This window comes from Hermetia illucens, chromosome 6 (genome assembly GCF_905115235.1).
Source record: "Hermetia illucens chromosome 6, iHerIll2.2.curated.20191125, whole genome shotgun sequence".
Lineage (NCBI taxonomy): Eukaryota > Metazoa > Arthropoda > Insecta > Diptera > Stratiomyidae > Hermetia > Hermetia illucens.
The window spans coordinates 26,118,160-26,137,643 of NC_051854.1; the positions used below are offsets into that span (position 1 = coordinate 26,118,160).

At 43.7% G+C, this 19,484-nt stretch overlaps 1 protein-coding gene across 1 annotated transcript; it reads right to left on the reverse strand.

The window, feature by feature from the left end:
* Positions 1 to 14,552: 14,552 nt before the first annotated feature.
* Positions 14,553 to 15,195, reverse strand: LOC119659505 (mediator of RNA polymerase II transcription subunit 21). The gene is made up of 2 exons (XM_038067633.1): positions 15,057 to 15,195; positions 14,553 to 14,996 (listed from the first exon to the last, which is right to left on the reverse strand). Exons 1-2 carry the CDS (start codon positions 15,096 to 15,098, stop codon positions 14,616 to 14,618), a joined length of 423 nt encoding a protein of 140 aa, XP_037923561.1. The 5' UTR covers positions 15,099 to 15,195; the 3' UTR covers positions 14,553 to 14,615.
* Between the last annotated feature and the right edge of the window lie 4,289 nt (positions 15,196 to 19,484).

Sequence of the window (19,484 nt, forward strand, 5' to 3'; positions counted from 1 at the left end):
GGAATTGGAAGGCTAGAGTGACTAGGCCAGTGGAGCATGGGAAAGTTAAAATCTGAGCAAAGAAAAAAAGGGAGAGAAAGAAATCTAAAAGTAAGGAGTTTAGACAAACTGTGAAACAATTGAGGACAGAGGACAGAGGACAGCGGACAGCGGACAGAGGAGAGGACAGAGGACAGAAGACAGAGGGCAGAGGACAAAGCACAGAGGACAGAGGACTGGCCTGGAATCAGTGGCCTCTCCGAGGAGCCCAATTAGCGCTATGGTGCGCCGTTTCGACGCCACAAACTCCTAAGACCGCGAAGACCGTGACTGCTGTGATGAGAGCAGTGAGGCAGAGTCTAGCTGGCTCGGATCTTCAGAGCCAGTCCGTAGCATTCACAAGGTAAAGCAGCTCTACCACCCTGCAGCTAGAAATCTCTTTGAGATCCCAAAGAATGGTTTACCCAGTGTCCGCAATCTGGCTTTAGCTAGAGCGGGGCAATCTCAAAGAAAGTGCATGAGGGTTTCCCTTCATTCTCCGCAGCTTCAGCAATACTAATTGTAGGGTATTGCGAGCCGAGCCGAGCCCTATAGACGGGTGCCCCGTTCACACCGCAGTAATCTCAAATACATTTGCACGCGTCTGGCGCAGGAGCTCTCGTGATCGGGCTATATTATAAGCGGGTCAAATTCTCCTTGACGTGGCACAGCTCGTAAGCCTTCGCCATCTAAGACCCGCAGCTGCTATGTAGTGCGAGTACACTTCGCCCCTGACAGCCGCCAAGGAAACACCGACTGTATTCACCGTAATGTAGCATACAGTGGCAGAATCATTATTATTTACCTCCCTGATCAGTGTAATAATGAACTCCTGTTTGCCACGACGCACATTTCGCTGCACTTCCCGAGATTTAACGTAGTAATGCAGTTCAAATGCATCATATTTGCCCCACTCGCAGTGGCGGTCAATCTTCAGTTCACCAAGTTCACCGATCCGCTTTTAGATTTCAGTAGTCAGCCAGATCCTATGGAACACCTGGATGACGAAGGCGATAACATGGCTTGTATTTGAGAAAAGAAAAATGTTGATGGCCTAAACAATATTTTCCGGGGAGTTGTTCAAGATGTCCGTTGTCCTGTCGGCAAGATAGTTTTCCCAACGCCAAATGATAACCAGACTATGTTGGGCGTAGGGGGCGGAGGCTCTCCACACTTGCGAGTTGATGCAGACGCGACACCAAAGCGAATGCAAGCGATCACTAAATGATGAAATCACTCAAGGCCGATGCCAAACATGCAGGGCAAGGCAAGCCATCATTTCTCTTTCGAGGCTGTCGTTAGCACCTACCTTGTTACACACATTCAACTTCTAAATCTACTACGGAATTTGATTGTTGGCACGCGGCCCATCAGTTTAAACCCAACTTGACTTATGGTAAACGCTAAGCTCAAACAATGCGACCAAATGATTGTCAGAGCCCACCTTGGCATTCGGATTACCCATTATCTTTAAAAAGGCTCTCCTGGATTGCATTCAATCACTCATAGAAAACCTTCTTTTCCTGTAAATCGAAAGTCTATGTCCTGTCCGAAACCTGATGCTAATTGATGAAAGTGTACCGTGTCCATAAGCATTAATCGAAACCCAGTTTGACTCTTGCTTCCGTTAGGCATTGCGGAGTATAACTACAGAGTACCACAAGAGGTAGAAGAGAGCTCTTCACAGTTCTACCATCTAATCTCATTTAACCTCAGTTTGTAATGCAGGAACTCTCGCTCAAATTGGGAAAAGTGAGCATTCTGGCTCCCTCTATACCCTTATCGAGGAGCGTATGAACGAGAAGAGTGGAAGGAAGAAGTCACACATTAAGGAGACCTCACCAAGCTGGAGACTCCATCCTTATCCGAGGCATAGATAATATTTCATTAGCAGGAAGAGTTTTGAAATATGCAGGTTGCAAGCCCAAAGATTTCTATCCCTTTTAGTCGCCTCTTAACTCCCACATCACAGGGGAGGTACTATCTAAATGGGATGAAAATATAATAGATTAATAGCGAATACTATTAAGAAGGTTCCACTTATCCTATCTCGTCATCCTAACCATTCATCCTCCAGAAAGATTTCTCAAGTATTTCTCATGGTTTAAAGTGAAGCTTTATTGATACCACAATTTTGCCCTCATCTCCGCTACAAACGCACCACATGCCAACAAGAGCTAAAAACCGACTACCGAAAGAAAGACGGTTGAAGTTGCTGAGCCGAACCAACATGCTCCCTTGTATATAGTACAAAGTACTGTGGATGCGTCCATGTGGATAAAAAGTTGTCATCCCAGTACTTCGAGTGTGACTGGAACAAGTTTCGAGCGGATGCTGGTTTATTATCTTACAATGGAAACAGAAGCCCGCATGCTAGGTCGGAATTTCAATGGTGGAAAGGTCCTGCAAGGTGAAAGTTAACAGCATCAGTTACTCGAGTACCCACTCAGCATTCGAAGAATGGACGTTTTCACTGCAAGAGGTGTGCAATTACCGCTTTGTAATCTACTTTCAGAAACTCTCAATTAGCAAGTTAAGATATTAGTCACCGAACTTGCATTTCCGCTTCTTATATTCGTCGTACATATTCGCTCATATGTTTACGCTTTACTTGGACTGATGACCAGCGGACGCTTCAGTGCAAGTTAAAAACTTGTTGGAGAAGATAAGTTTAACCAAGGTCAGGGTGACATGATATCGTTGGACCAAGTTCGAGCCAACTGAGAAAACCTCCCAAGCATTGATGTCGCTATCTCAACTGGTTTGTTTATTTATGCTTGCGGCAGTTTAGATAAGTGAATCATAAAATATTCAGCGAAATTGGTATTGCATATTTTTGTGGATCAAGAGAGAACTGATTCACTAAGCCATTCGTCAAGAACATATATTCAATTTGCAATGGCTCCAATATCCTGCTGATGACAAATTGCCAAGCATTCGCAAGGAATGAATTTATATTTCAAGAGAAAATAACTTGATCGTGACTAGCAATTGTTACTGATTCAATTCACTGAAAACTATACCGAATCCGGAAACTCTGTATAGAAAGGATCAGGGTCAGCCCGGTTAGATCTAAACTTTTGGGAATCTTTTTAATATGCATCCCCTTTCTCTTGACTTACGTTAGATTAAATTAGGGTATAGGTTCAACCGCATTTCAAAGCACTCAGACTATTGTATTGTATCTTAAGATCAACTACACGTTAGGGGCCAAAAGGAGACTCCGCAGGGCAATAAACAAGAGCAAAGCTCGCTGCTGGCAAGATCTGGTCAACGAGGGGATCCGTGGGGACTCGGTTACAAACTGGTAACCCGAAAAATCGGGGCTCTGCGGAAACCCTGTTCACTTAAGGCCGAGCAGATGGACCGCATTGTAAGGGCACTCTTCCCTGCGCACCCCGTATGAGATGATGACGTCGGCGCGGAGAGCACAGAGGACTGTCCACTTTTGTCTATAAAAGAGTTGGAACAGGCAGTTCTCTCTATGAAAAGCAAGAAGGCGCCAGGACCCGATGGTATTCCAGTAGAGGTATACAAACTGGTATTCCAACACCGGCCAGACCTACTGCTCGGCGCATTTAACGCTTGCATGAAAGAGGGCATTTTCCCTGCTCGTTGGAAGGTGGCGAGGTTTTACGCTGACCCCGAATTGCCGTCTTCATACCGCCCACTATGTGTGCTTGACACTGTTGAGAAAGTGCTCGAAAAGCTCATCAGAAGTATACTCGCTCAAGCGATACGCGCTGCCGGAGATTTATCTCCCCGACAGTTTGGTTTTATGGCAGGGAGATCCACAATTGATGCTGACTCGTAACACGTTCCTCTTAACACTTGACGTCAGAAACGCCTTTAATTCCGTAAGATGGAAAAACATTCTAGGCACACTAGATAATATTTTCAACGTGCCGAACTATCTCTTACGGATATTGAGGGACTATCTGAGGAACCGCTCCCTGCTCTATGAAACACTAGAGGGTCAAAGGAGGATGGAGGTCACGTAGGGGGTAGCACAGGGATCGATCCTAGGGCCGGACCTCTGGAACGCTACCTATGACAGTCTACTTAAACTCAACATGCCAGAAGAGTCGCGCCTGGTCGGCTATGCAGATGATGTCGCAGCGCTTGTTGCTGGACGCACTGTTGAACAGGCGCAAAGCAGACTCGGCATATTGATGCGACGGGTAAGCGGATGGATGACTACTCATGGTTTCAACCTTGCACTGGAAAAAACCGAAGTAGTCATCCTGACTAAAAAGAGAATTCTGACCCTGCGTCCCATATCGTTCGGCGAGTCGATGATCGAGTCAAAATCAGCGGTAAAGTACCTCGGGTTGACCCTTGATTCAAAGATGAGCTTTTTTGAGCAAATCAAAGAAGCAGCGAACAAGGCTGCAGCTGGAGTTTCGGCGTTAAGTAGGCTAATGGCAAACATTGGGGGTCCTAGGTCTAGCAGGCGACGTCTCCTGATGAGTTCAACGCAGTCTGTCCTAATCTACGGCGCAGAGGTATGGGCTGACGCTCTTGGCAACGAGGTATATTGTAAACGTCTCGCGCAAGTACAGAGATGGGGAGCTTTGAGGGTGGCGTCTGCGTACCGCACTGTCTCTGAACCGGCCGTGATGGTGATCGCGGGAGTGATTCCCGTTACCCTTCTTGCTAAGGAGCATCAAGCCATATACAAGCGCAAGGGAGATGCGCCAAGGGAGGTGGTTGCTCGCGAAGAACGGCAACACACTCTAGACGAGTGGCAGCTCTTTTGGCAAAATGAAACTAGAGGCAGATGGACTGTGCGGCTAATCGGCAACTTAGGTGCGTGGCTGAATCGGAAGCATGGTGAGACTGACTATTTCCTTACCCAATTTTTAAATGGGCATGAAAGTTTTCAGTCTTACCTGCACAAGATTGGAAAGGCGCGATCTCCGGATTATGTGTTTTGCAATGGAGTTGTAGACGACGCCCACCACACTTTTTTTTTCTTGTGGAAGGTGGGATGGGGTTCGTCAGCAGTTTTATTTAAACACAGGGGATCTCTCTCCAGACAACATTGTCGAAGAGATGGTGAGGAGTGCTGACAGGTGGAGCCGTGTTGCCCATTACGTCCGGGTCATTAGGAAAAGAAAATTGTCCGTTTTGACGTTTGATTAATATATCTAAGAAAGGCAAAACGGACAATTTTCCTTTTCTATTTACAGGAAACCCACCAGCACCCAGCGGACAATCTCGACGGCGTTCCATAGATACCAGCATAAAATTCCAGCTTTTGGCACGATGATCCACCGCTTTCTAACAATCCCACTCACAGAGGAAGACTACCAGACTACATTATGGACACTGCAAAGAAGAACGAGTACACCAGCACCCCCATAGAAGAGATGGACGGTATATATAAAATCGCTTGCTCAGATTGTCTGAAGATGTATATCGGACAAACAAAAAAGTTTCTAACCACTAAATTTAGGGAGCATACGAAGGAGGCAGAGTTGGCTACCAAGTACTGCCGAAAACCCACAAAATCTGTGGTGGCTAAGCATATGACTGTGGCCATAAAATAAGCACCGAAAGTGGTCAAACAAGTAAGAAAAATTAACCAGCCTACGAAAGCTAATTCATTAGGAAACAGCCGACAGATACTAGATTGAATTCAGATCTAGGCAATTGCTATTCACCGTTACTTAAAAAACTTATTATAAAAATTAATTAGAGTAGTATTATAGATTTAGATTAGTATAAAAAAATTCGCCCCCAATAAGCACCGTTGTTTGCAACGTGACGAACACCAAGCTGTTTCAGAGCCTTTAAACTATTACCATTACCTTTGGTTGACATTGGCAGCTCAAAGACCTTCTTCAGGATTAGTGGTGTGCACTTCCCCACATAATTTGCGGAGAAGCAGTTCCGTGTAATCCAATCGTTCGTACTTCTATCGGCAAAGTTTGGCTGTAACATCAAATGCCTTCCGACTATGCAGTCCTATGAGGGAGTAAGTTGCTCCCCATTTGGTCCGGTCCGACATCAACTGGATGCGGACTTAAGACCCCGCAATTCTTATAAAAAAATATGCTGGCTTCGGTCACGCTGCTCCCTGGGCAGAGGTGAGGCAGCGTCTGACGACTTGCCTTCGGTAAGACACCGTAAAGCCGTCACCGCCTAATATCTCTAGTGTAAAGTCGATTTTACCACATACCTAAACCATACTTTAGGCATTGTTCCCCTCGAATCAAATTCTTCTTCGATTGATAACATGAACCTTTCAGTGAGTAACGGCGAGAGAGGGTTCCCCATTGCTACTGCTAGTTTTCGTTAATGCAGAGCCTGGCAAGGAGAAAAAATGAACCATAATAGTGTGGAGAATTGGCGATAATAAGAGTCCAGGTTTGGGTAACATTCCAAGCTTTGAAACTGGCATGAAAGCTAGGTCCGAACGTTTTCCGTTTTCTGGATAATAAAAAAATCAAAAATTATGACTATTACAAAAACCTAATATGCCACTATCTACGGTTCGGGCTCAATGGAGAGATGACGAAAAGGCACATCTACAACAAAAGGGCGGGATGTGGAAATCTACCCAAAGAAAGCAACAAGAACGGAGAAGTTCTGGCTGAAGAGGACTGAGATCCCCTAGCCTCTCCCTAAAGAGTAAATTGGGTCTATCACTTGATGCCCTGACTGTTGCCGGCACCTTTATGGCAACTTCAAAAGCAATGTTCGCTTTGAATCCCCATATTGTAGGTGGACATCCTTAATATTAGGAAATACTAAACTATTATCTTTGCCTGAATTTGGGATACAGCCGGCAGAGCTGGGAATGAGTACCTGAGTCAAGACAAGATAAAAATCATGGGCGAACACCTTACAAAGGACCTCAAAAAGCGAGCAAGCTGGTATAGATAATTTCTGAACCGCTCTCGATTGGAGGGTTCTCCGAAATGTGCTAGATGCTATGTCCCGCGGAAATACCCAGAACAGGTGCTATTCCTTTATACCATATTTGAAGCTGAGACGTTGAATCCAAGCAAGACATCTCCAAAGAAGTCAAGAAGAAAGCTGAAAAAATTCGAAGCATAAAGTCCTAATGCGAACTAGTGAAAGTAATACTTGATAGTAGGCAGCGAGATCGGAGGGGAAGGATTTCACTCAAGGGGGACCGACTTAACCAAATTAGATTGATTTTGTGATTTTAAGGGAGGTGGGGTCCGAATTTTATAGCAGAATTCAATACGTAAAGGGTTGTAAGAAAGAGTTTATTCCACGGAGTTTCAACACCTTGAAGAAATACTTCCGCGATTTTTTATGTAATTGTTTTGGTATCACAAATGAAATCACTGTAATTGTGATTATGGTTATTGTATTATTAAATGGGAAGATTCATAGCTGAGCACTTCACCAGCACATGCTTCAATTGTACTCACTTTTGTCTAGAGTACATCGACTTATTCTCCTACAGACGATAATTAAACGACTGAGCGACAATGGCCAAAACTTTCTAAACTAACAATTACCTCACAAACAACCAATTATTATATTAACAAATATCACTGAAACGCCAGGTGAAATGTTTAGATTGCAAGAAAGTCGAAGACGACGACAGTAAGATAGAAAGATCAATTTTCTCAAGCAGTTAGTCATTCGTTGCTGAGTATGCGTGCAATATGTGCGGAAACTTGATATTTTATATTTTACACAACATACATAGAATGTATTCCATACCATAGGTAAATACGCAAAGATAATATAATATGAATGCTTTAAAGTTAACACAATACAGATATTTGTGGTTGCATGCTGAAATGCGCTTTAAATGCTTATTACCAACGGGAACGGAGCCAAATTATGTACCATATTCACTGCGCTTCTTAATGAATCAATTAGATGCGGATATAGCTAATTGCCTCTGCTTAATAAGTAAAGAAGCCATTGTTTGGAATCATATCACTCTTTTCCGCGTTCAAATCCCTATGTATCTTACAAACACTTATGAGGGTATTAGAGCTTCCACTATTCTTGATAATGTCCGCAAGAAGTGGCATCCCTGAGGGGCCTGAGCCAACGATTTTCACCGCCTAGTTGCCATTATACCTGTATAGGTAGTTGATAAACATCAGGACACACTGGGACTCCCCATAATTGCCTGCAATTCTCTGCCGACCATGGTCGTCGATGATGTAACCCTGGCCCTGCCAAAGAGGTGGCTGTAACTTCAGCCCCCTCCAGATCCTTGTCGAGTAGTTTGCGTTGAATTAGTATTACTAATTCGCGTCATCTCAAGCTAGCGCTGATCCGTCCGTAGGTTACAGGATCAACTAAGCATAGATCTGTCCTCAGAGAAATAATGTAGAGACCTTGTTCTTTGTGCAAACGTTCCCTTGCATACAATGCGCTGTATAAATTCGATGGAAAATTTAAAAAAAACACAGAACCGAGGAGATGGTACGGAAGGAGGAAGAGCTGGTTGCGTTTGAACGTAATGTGAAAATGCATAGGACGCCAGAGTGCCCAAGGAAAAAGGTATTCAGAGTTGAAAACTTAGCGAGACTCCTGTGTGCACGCGCCCGAATACAAGGGAAGTGTCGAAAATTGATGCGACTGCCGGTGCGGAGACAATAACTACAGCACTCTGCAGCGCTCCTATTTTAGAAAGAAAATCAGAGAGCGTTGAAACTGAGCAGATAGCTTTAAATTAAGGGCGAGTGAGAGCGCAGTCGACTGTGAGGTGGCCAAGAAGCTACTGCCATTAATGGCTCCGGTTTCTACCCTGCCTTACAAAAAAGACCGAGGCGAAAACCTCACTGTAGTGGAACTTGCCGAACAATATGCGAGAAAACCTCTTAACAACGGAAAATCAGAATTGGTTGAGTAATGTGTAGGATTCCAGTATGGGTAGCCCCCATCAAGTGACACAAGTGTTTACGCTAATCTACCGGATATTTGGCAGGATGGCGAGACAGCGCCCGACTTCAGGGCTGACTTTATCTAAATTCGATATTTAGAGATAACATTTTTCAGCGTCTATATAACAACGAATGAGAGGATGCCAGACTGTTTACGCAAGCTTGATGCTCTGGAAAAGAGATGGGTAGGTGAAAGTGTAATACCACATTACCATCGCCGAACGCAATCCAAACATCACCAAATACTACAATATTACTTAACATCACCGCATCACCAAAATGATAGCGGTATGTATTACTCTTGTAATACCTAGTAGTAATATGTTGTGAGGTGAGTTTTAGAAAACTTCTTGGCAAGCGACCATCAACAAATCACGTTCGGGATAGTAATCGCCATTGCTCGGCGAGCATCGAACATTACGAAGGTGAACGTTGGGAGATTCGTTGAGGCACTACCCGCTGGAGAATACTTCGTGGAGTGGAGAGAAGGCAGCAGCTGATACTGCAAAGAATTTAGTTATGAGCCTGACAACGAAGCCTGCGGTACATTCATGTCATTTCAAACCTACTATGTACTTGTATAAGATGGAAATTTCCAAGCTATCACAGGCTTCTTCCTTCAGGAGAACACTAAAACGACCGGGAAGATATATGTATATCTCCTCAGCTTATAGGACCCATGACCGATCAGCTCCACCAGAAGAACTATAACATTTGAATTCCATCATCGCAGCGAGGAAGGTCAACCTGTTGATATGGCGTGATAACAACACGAGATGCACGGTGAGCCTTCCTTTGACTTTTTTATTAATACAAACCAAGCAGAACATTATTTGAAGCAGAAAGAGAACAAACGTGCAATTTGCACTCCAGTGGTAAGCCTACATACTGGCCGACTGACGACTAATAGAGAAACAAAGTGGACAGAGAGAGGAGAGATCTATTGACAATGAAGATATAACTGACGGCTTGGAAAATATACCGACTCATCATGAACTGAATAAAAAATATATTGACTGTCCTGCAGAGGCTAGCGAAAAAATTGCAGAAAAACGTAGAGCTCGCAAACTATGGCAAAGAAACTACACAACAGAAAGGAAAATACCCTAAACTTTCTGACAAACAAGCTAAAGGTCTTAATTAACAAATATAATATAAACAATTCCTTCAGCAGATATGTCTCAAATCTTACAGCACAAAAAGACACAGGCTACTCTCCATGGAAGACCGCGAAAGGTCTAAAAATACCCAAACAATAAATTCCACCTATTAAACAGGCAAGCGGGCAATGGGTTCATTATGCATTTGATAAGGCAGATCTGTTCGCGCAGCATCTAGAACGAATAATTTATGTAGCTTTCAGATTAAAATATGTCCCTCGACAATGGAAAGTTGTCGAAGTTACAATGGTCCCCAATCCAGGGAAGGAGCCAAGTACAGTCGAATCCTACCAACCAATATCGCTACTCCCTACTATAGCCCAGCTATTTGAAAGATTTCCCCTTAAAAGACTAAAGCTTCACGCTTCAGGTAAAGAAGGTTTTGTGTTTCCCTATGCGAGGAGCATAATGTAGTTCTCCATTGGCTGATAGCATTGACCCGAGGTATTTAAATCGCTCAGTTCTGGACGGGTTACTGCCATTGTCAGAACTTAGCGATTTAAATCTCTCAAGTGGCCGGTTACTGCCATTGCTAGAAGTGAGCGATTTAAATATTTCGAGTCAATGCTATCAGCCAATGGAGAACTACTTAATGAAATTGCTTCATGCATTAACACAACCTGGATGAGGTGGCATTCCACAACTGGTGTTCTTTGTGGTCAACGTATCAGCGCACGTCCCAAATCTAAAATTTACCGCAATGTCGTCCGTCTGCCGCTCTCTTTAGTTCTAAGTGTTGGCCGATTATAAAAGACAATGAACGGCATCTTGCGGTAATGGGGACGAAGATGTTGCATTGCACTGGTGGCGCGACACGTTTTGATCACGTATGAAATGAGAATATGTGCGATGTATATGGGTTTGTACTGATCGTGGAAAAACTGCGAGAGAGGTGTTTTCGATGGTGTGGTCACGTAATTCACGCTAACGAAAGTTCACTTACCAATTTTGGTCTGAACATCGAAGTCAGCGGTAAGCAACCAAAAACCCGACCTAAGCACTGGTGGCTTGATATATTGGATGCGCATTTAAAGGCCTCGCGATTACATCCTGATCAGGCATTTGATAAACTAAAATGACGAAACCGATCACGACGAGCCGACTCGGCTTGTGAACGGGACGAAGGCTGATGAAAAAGGAAAACACGTGAGGAACGACGAGTGCACGACAGCTCCGTGTCACATACCTAAAAATTCCATTGCCCTCTATTTTTTAGAAAAATCATTTGATGGAAAGTCCTGTATTGATAATAGTCAACCTCGTACGCTTAGTTTAATATTATTGGCAAATGCCAAGAATGTAACCTACATCACATATAAAAAAAGGCGGGGGAGAATTAGATTCTTCTTGAATGGAATTTTAATATTTCACGCGAATGGCAATTATTCTCGTTAATTATGACATCAGCATCTTATTTGCATGGCTTTGGAAGCAATTAATTCGCGCGAAATTGCTAAGTTTGAACTGCTATAACTTTACCGTTATTGGTCATATTTCCATGAAATTAGCACATATATACGGAATATTATATTCGGGAGTCCTAGGATGAATTTAAGGGGGGTTTCTCAGTAAATTTTTAATTTTTTTGGTAATATACTATTAGCAAGGTTATTTGAGCAGATATCGGAATGGAACATTTTTTTTGGCCTAGATTTCATCTAAGCGCACCACCTTGATTTTTTTCGGATTTTTAGGCTGGGTACTTTCCGAAAATGAGTCCTGTCTCTCTTTAAGTGCGTACATTTTGACTGTTTACTCACGCAATTCACATCGCAATTCACGCCAAAACTAATATCAGTTTCGCAAAGTACAAATCGAGACCTTTCATTTGATACCCTATACGACTATATTCGGTGAAAAATTTTTTTGAATCCCCCTTTTGCATGTATGGGGAGCCCCACTTTAAACTCCACCTAAATTTATGCCACTCGCTGTGTGCGTGGGATTTCATAGTTCCCATCTGCCCACCAAATTTCGTTCGGATCAGTTTAGCCGTTTTGGAGAAAAGTGCGTGTGACAGACAGACAGACATTGAATCGATTTTAATAAAGTTTTGTTTTACATAAAACTTTAAAAACCAATTGCAATCCCCTCTAGAAGACCTGTAGATGCATTTTCCCCTGAGATTGATGATAAGAATTACCTTACCATAACCATATTTTTTTCCTGCACTAACAGATTGGTGCTTAAAGGATAGTGTAGGTGGATTGGTACCCACGATGGAGCTCTTTCTTAACGAAAAACTGCAGACTGAGAAGGATGAAGACTAGTCTCCCGCGCCTAAAAGCGGGACAAATTGTACCAACTGGTCCTCCAGGTTAGGGGTTGGGTAGGGCTGACAACCCTACACGGAAAACCGATGTTACGAAGCCACAACAGGAGCCTCGGACTGGACGGATTACACAACGACGAACCCGGGGCAACGACAAAGGAATAACAATTTTCGCATTTTCTCATGGAACGTGCGCTCCCTGTACAGAGATGAAGCTGCCAAGCAGCTAGCCGATACCCTGTTCCAATATAGGACTGATGTAACAGCGTTACAGGAGATGTCGGCCATCTAGTAAACCATGTGCTCGAAGTAGGTTTCTTAGCCAGCCGAAAAATGAAACCTGCTGTTATCGGCTTTGAAAACATAAGCGAACGGCTATGCACTCTGCGCATACGAGGCAAAGTTAGAAACATAAGCCTCATTAACGTTCACGCTCCTGCACAGGAGACTGCGGGTGACCTTGTACGAGGCAGTAGAACGAACCCCCGAAGCCTGCCCAAGATATGATATCAAAATCATACTTGGGGATTTTAACAGTCAAGTAGGGAAAGAGCCCGTATTCAGGCAATACGTTGGCTCCCACAGCTTACACGAAAATACAAATGATAACGGACTCGGGATTATTCAATTAGGAGGGTCACACGAAATGGTTGTTGGATGTACCTGGTTTGCGCGGAAAGCGGTCCACAAACAGACGTGGGCCTCTCCAGACGGGACCACTTTCAACCAAATTGACCACGTGTTGATCAAACGCCGCCACCTCTCAGCCTTGATGGATGTCACAACATATCGGGGGGCCAATATAGACTCGGATCACCATCTCGTTGGCATGATGCTCCGAGCTCGAATAACAATACCACCTAGAATCCCCTCTGACAATCAGGTGAGAGTAACACTGAAGCCATCCACAACACAGCCCTCCGCGACACCTATAAGAGGGAAATGGATGCCGCAATAACCACAGTTAACAGTGGACCTGGGGATGAAGCATCAACAAATGATCTTCATAACCACCTAAAGATCATTATTACAGACATATTTGGCCCCAGGTCGCGGAAAAACTCGGAACGGCTGGTTCGACGATGAATGTAAGCTAGCAACAGAACGGAAGAATGCCGCATACCGAGTAATGTTGCATTCTCAAACAACGCGGGCACGCGCGGAGACTTATTACGAACTCCGTCGAGAGAGAAGTGGCTTCATAGGCGGAAAAAGGAAACCTGGAAGAACCAACATATCTGTAAACTCGAAAAGTACAGGGAGCAATCGTACTAGACGCGCAAAGTTTTACTAACAAGTCAGCAGGATGAAGCCTTACACACCTCGATGCTCATCCTGCCGAGACAAAGAGGGAAATCTGATTTCCGACAGAATGAGCATATTAAAGCGATGGGTTCAGAACTTTGATAGCCCCATAAGCCCAGGAAATCATTGGCCCATATCAAAGAGGCTTCACTCCAGGCAAATCAGCAACAGATCACATTTTCTCTCTGCGGCAATGATGGAAAAACTGTTGGAATATGGACAACAGTTGCACCATCTGTTCATCGACTTTAAAGCCGCCTATGATACCATAGCCAGGGTAAAACTGTACACGGCCATGAGAGAATTCGGCATCCCGACGAAATTGATAAGACGGACTAGGCTGACCTTGACTAATGTGCGAGGCAGGATAAAAGCAGAAGGATCACTCTCGAGACCATTCGACATCAACACCTGTCTAAGAGAAGAGGATGCCCTATCATGCGCCCTCTTTAACTTGGCCCTAGAAAAAGTGATCCATGATGCTGAGGTAAATGCGAGAGACACCATCCCCTTTAGGTCCACCCAATTACTAGCTTATGTTGGCGATATCGACATCATGGGAAGAAAGACCTGAAACGTATAAACTGCCTTCATCCAGATCTTGGGCGCACATCAATGAAGGCAAGACGAAATATATGGTGGCAACGTCAAGCACCAGGTAAAAAAAAACTCTTACTATACAAGACAATGATGTTGCCAGTCCTCATGTATTCTTCGGAGACCCCAGTTCTTAGCAAAAAAATTGCGAAGTCCTTCCCGCGTTCGCCACAAGAATGATGATGAATGTGAGTACCGCAGTTCGCAAAACTGCTGCAGGAAATTTAAACGATAGCTTCGCATTATTCCGAAGTATTGGAGCATAATCTCACAATTTTCGCGAATCCTTTAGATCAATTTAGAACTATTTTATAAAATTATAAATATTTATTCCCCACACAATTCCAGTATAAACTTTCGCTTAATCTACTTTGACTACTTATTATTCTTAAAGGTAACTTGCATGTCTAATTGTGCCTGTGCGATGTCCTCCAGGGCCGCCTGGATCTTCTGCAGGAGTATCTCGCCTTTCTGCACCACCTCTTCCAGTCTGTCGGCGGCTTCCTGATTTTCCTGCTCCAAAATCTTCAAACTTTGTACTTGCATTTCCTGGGAACTGTCCTCGTTTGGTAGAGATTCGATCAGTGTGTCGATATCTTTCGCGCAACGTGATATCAACTGGGAGAATAGCAAAGCATAGTCTTCCTGTTGAGTTTGTTGCGGTGTCTGATTTCCCGTTCGGTCGAAACCCGGGAATTTACTAGGAACAGATGACTGTTGCAAAATGCCGATGCTGTTGCAGAAATGCTCAGCTTGCTAGAAACAGATGGCGGCTGTGAGGCACACTAAGATATTGTTTGATTTTAATGTAATTACCTGATTCACTGTATCCTGAAGTTGAGTTAAACGGTCTGCCATTTTGCCAAAAATTATAAAAACCAAAGCATGGAGACAAGATTTCTAGATGTTAATGGCAACTGTCAAAATTGTAAACAAACATGTCTTCTTCTTCGCGGAAAAGCCTGTTGAAGGAAAATTTTAACAAACCGGCAATTCCATGAGATGATTGGAAATATAATTTGTTCTAAGTAACGGTCATTTATTCTCAAATTAAATAATATATTTGAAATTAGATTAACCAAAACCACTGCTAAAAGGCTTATAGCAAAATAAATTGGCCGCGTCGAATTATTAACATTATAAGGCTTAACAGGCTGCAGACACTATAATGTTTAAATACGACTAATGGAATTGGCAACTCCAAAGTTATAGTGTAATTGTCTCATTGTGTAATTTTCGATCTTTTTATTTATTTTTGTAGCAAATGATTTATTACAAATTCTGCACCTTAATCGCTCCTTCTCTCAATTATCTTTCGTATAATTCAACTCATATAATAAAGCAGCAATACGTAGCCTTTTAAATGATCGCAGGATTCATACCCATTACATCACTTTCATCCTCCTCTAGCTCCTACCCCCACTAAACGATTCTACAATATTACTTCACGATAAGAATTCCTCTCAGATCAGCATGTTCATGTTAATCGTTCACCTTATTACTCCGGACCTACTCCAGAGCGATCGTGTAATTGAAAGTACTGCAGTACCGCCAGTATTGTAGTGTATAAAGTTATTCACTTTTCCACTGATCTCACCATCTCCTCGTTAATGTTATTGGGTCCTATATCCACATCTATAACGTTTTCCACCCTTCATTTTTCATGAATCTGAAAATGGTATAAATACTTCCTACAGCTAGGCCCGGCAAGAGAGACAGGAAAAAGGTTGGGACCATAATAGACACTTTAATCAAATAAGGGGGTAATATGGGTGCTCGTATAATTTTCAATCCTCATCCGAACTTTCTGCTTGATGTTCACCTAGTTTTGGCAATTTTTTTTACTGTGCTAACTGTAACAACCGCATCCTGTAAGGAAACGTGACTGGTGCTAATCTTTCGTCTTTTTCCAACAAAATTCCCTTCTAGTGGAATTCTGGAACTTCGTAGTCACGTCGGATGCATATGCTCTCCTTCTCTTCTAAAGATATTGAATCTTTTTCTACAATTTGCCTTAAACAAATTGTTAATCTTTCCCTCTTTCTATTTATCATCATCAACGGCGCAACAGTCGGAATCCAATCTAAGCCTGGCTTAATAAGAAACTCCAGACACCCCAGTTTTGCGCCGTGGTCCACATCTGGCCTCGCACATTGGCCAGGGTCAACCTAGTCTGTCTTAGTAATTTCGTCGGGATACCGAATTCTCTCATGGCCGTGTACAGTTTTACCGTGGCTATGCTATCATAGGCGGCTTTAAGTCGATGAATAGATGGTGCAACTGATGGCCATGTTCCCACAGTTTTACCATCGCTTGCAGCAGAGAGGAAATCTCATCTGTTGCTAATTTGCCTGGAGTGAAGCCTCTTTGGTATGGGCCAATGATGTTCTGGGCGTATGGGGCTATCCGACCTAGCAAGATAGTGGAGAATATCTTATAGATGGTACTCAGCAACGTGATACCACTATAATTGCTGCACTGTGTGATATCTCCCTTTTTATGTATGGGACAGATAATGCCTCATTGTCAATCGTCAGGCATTGATTCGCTGTCCCATACCTTGAGCACAAGTTGATGAACCACTTGGTGTAACTAGTCGCCTCCATATTTAACCAATTCGGCTGTAATTCCATCGGCTCCTGGCGACTTATGATTTTTTAGCCGATAAATTGCACGGACTGTTCCTCCTAAACTTGGTGGTGGCAGTATTTGTCCGTTGTCTTCAGTTGGCGAGACCTCCAACTCGCTGATGTTCTGGTTGTTCAGTAGTACTCAACCCATCGCTCCAATATGCTCATTCTGTCGGAAATCAGATTTCCCTCTTTGTCTCACCGGAGTTCGTGATCCGTCGTTTCAGAATGTAACATTACTCACTATGGGGCCTTCTTCCGTTCCGTTGCTAACTTACATTTATCATCGAACCAGCCATTCCGACTCCTTTTGCTGCTGGGGCCAAGTATGTTTGTGACTGTATCAATGATAACGTTCTTCAGGTGATTGTGAATATCATTTAGTGATGCTTCACCTCCAGGTTCTCTGTTGACTGCGGTTATTGCCTCATCCATTTCCCTTTTATAGGTGTCGCAGAGGATTGTGTTGTGGATGGCTTCAGTGTTCACTCTCACCTGATTGTCAGAGGGGATTCTGGGCGGTGTTGTTATTCGAGCTCGGAGCATCATGCCAACGAGATAGTGATCCGAGTCTATATTGGCCCCCCTATATGTTGTGACATCCATCAAGGCTGAGAGGTGGCGGCGTTTGATCAACACGGGGTCAATTTGGTTGAAAGTGGTCCCGTCTGGAGAGGTCTGTTTGTGGACCGCTTTCCGTGAAAACCAGGTACATCCAATAACCATTTCGTGTGACCCTCCTAATTGAATAATCCGGAGTCCGTTATCATTTGTATTTTCGTGTAAGCTATGGGAGTCAACGTATCGCCTGAATACGGGCTCTTTCCTTACTTGGCTGTTAAAATCCCCAAGTATGATTTTAATATCATATCTGGGACAGGCTTTGAGGGTTCGTTCTACTGCCTCGTAGAAGGTTCTCCGACTCTGCAGGGTCCTCTGTAAGGGCGTGAACGTTAATGAGGCTTAAATTTCTAAACTTGCCTCACAGGCGCAGAGTGCATAGCCATTCGCTTATGTTTTCAAAGCCGATAACAGCAGGTTTCTTTTTTTGGCTGACTAAGAAACCTACTCCGAGCACATGGTTTACTGGATGACCGCTATAATATATGGTGTAGCGGCTCTTCTCCAGGAAACCGGTCCCTGTCCATCGCATCTCTTGTAACGCTGTTATATCAGCCCTATATTGGGACAGGGTATCGGCTAGCTGCTCATCAGCTTTATCTCTATACAGGGAGCGCACATTCCATGAGAAAATGCGCAAATCGTTAATCCGTTGTCGTTGCCGGGTTCGTTGTTGTAAAGTCCATCCTGTCCGAGGCTCCTTTCGTGGCTCCGTAACATCGGTTTTCCCTGTACCCTACATCAGCCCTACCCAACCCCCAACCTTGAGGACCAGTTGGTACAGTTTGTCCCGTTTTTAGGCGCGGGAGACTCGCCTTCATCCTTCTCCGTCTGCAGCTTTTCGTTACGAAAGAGTTCCCAGCGGTCACCACATGGAGGTGGAGATAGGGTTTGGTAGTAGAGCTGTTGGTGTTGGTTCAGCAAGCATTTCCTAGGTTTTATGCTCCATCGTGGGTACCAATCCACGTTTCGCCCTGGAACCTATACTACTCTTTGGCCACCATATCGCAACATCTTCGTTTCGTTGATGAAACGAAAATATCGCAACATCTTCGTTTCTATTTCCACGAGAAATTCAATCCATGTATCCCTGGTTCTATCCCATCCATCCTTTGCTTTGATTCTACCTCTGTATCATATTACATTTCTCAGACGGTTGTCCGGATTCCGGGAATCTCAATCTCCCGTTATTATTAGAACCTCTATTTTCTAGATAAACTTGCCACCGTTGAGCTATCATTTCGTTAGGAGAATGCATGCCCAAAATCTAGACTCTGACCTTATTATAAGTATTAAAAATAACAGCCTTTTAGACAAGGCAGGATATACTCTCCATTGCACCGCTAATTTGGAGGCCGTCAAATCTTTTGAAGGCACCATAGTAAAGTTGCATAACAAAGGGCTACTACTATTCGTAGTTTTAATCGCCACACCTTATCTACGGCCCCTTTTGTCCCAAAGCTGCCCTCCAAAAATATTGAAGGTTGAATTCATCCAGCAATCTCTTTGTGGTAAGACCTGGATGATTCACGAGCGGTTGAAGAGCAGGCGCATCGCAATCTGTAGCGATAGACAAGCTGCGTCGAGGGCGTTGAGTAGTACTTTGATCACCTCAAAAATCATTCAGGAATGTAGAAACCGATTGAACTCTGTTTCTAAATTCAATACGGCGGAATTAATCTGGGTATCTGGTCATTGTGGTGTAGAGGGAAATGAAATCTTGGACGCCATAGCTAAAGAGGGTGCAACTTCCCCCATGCTCGGACCGGAACAAGGAAACCAGCTTCTCACTGTCGCTAGACACACCAAACTTTGCCTGTCAAAACCAAACAAATATACTGCAAAGTCGAAAAGCAGGAGGACTTGCAGGTGTATTGTGGGCATTCTGACTGGCCATAATTCACTAACTGGGCATATGTTCAGGATAGGAATAGGATGATACGTGTCCATCCTGTAATGAGGAAGCGGAATTCACGGACCACTTTCTATGTGA

Bases quoted from the DNA above. Each gene is read 5' to 3' on its own strand.
- LOC119659505 (XM_038067633.1), bottom strand. From the start codon at position 15,098: ATGGCAGACCGTTTAACTCAACTTCAGGATACAGTGAATCAG. The intron at 14,997-15,056 runs GTAATTACATTA...ATCTGTTTCTAG, and splicing joins TTCAGGATACAGTGAATCAG to CAAGCTGAGCATTTCTGCAA.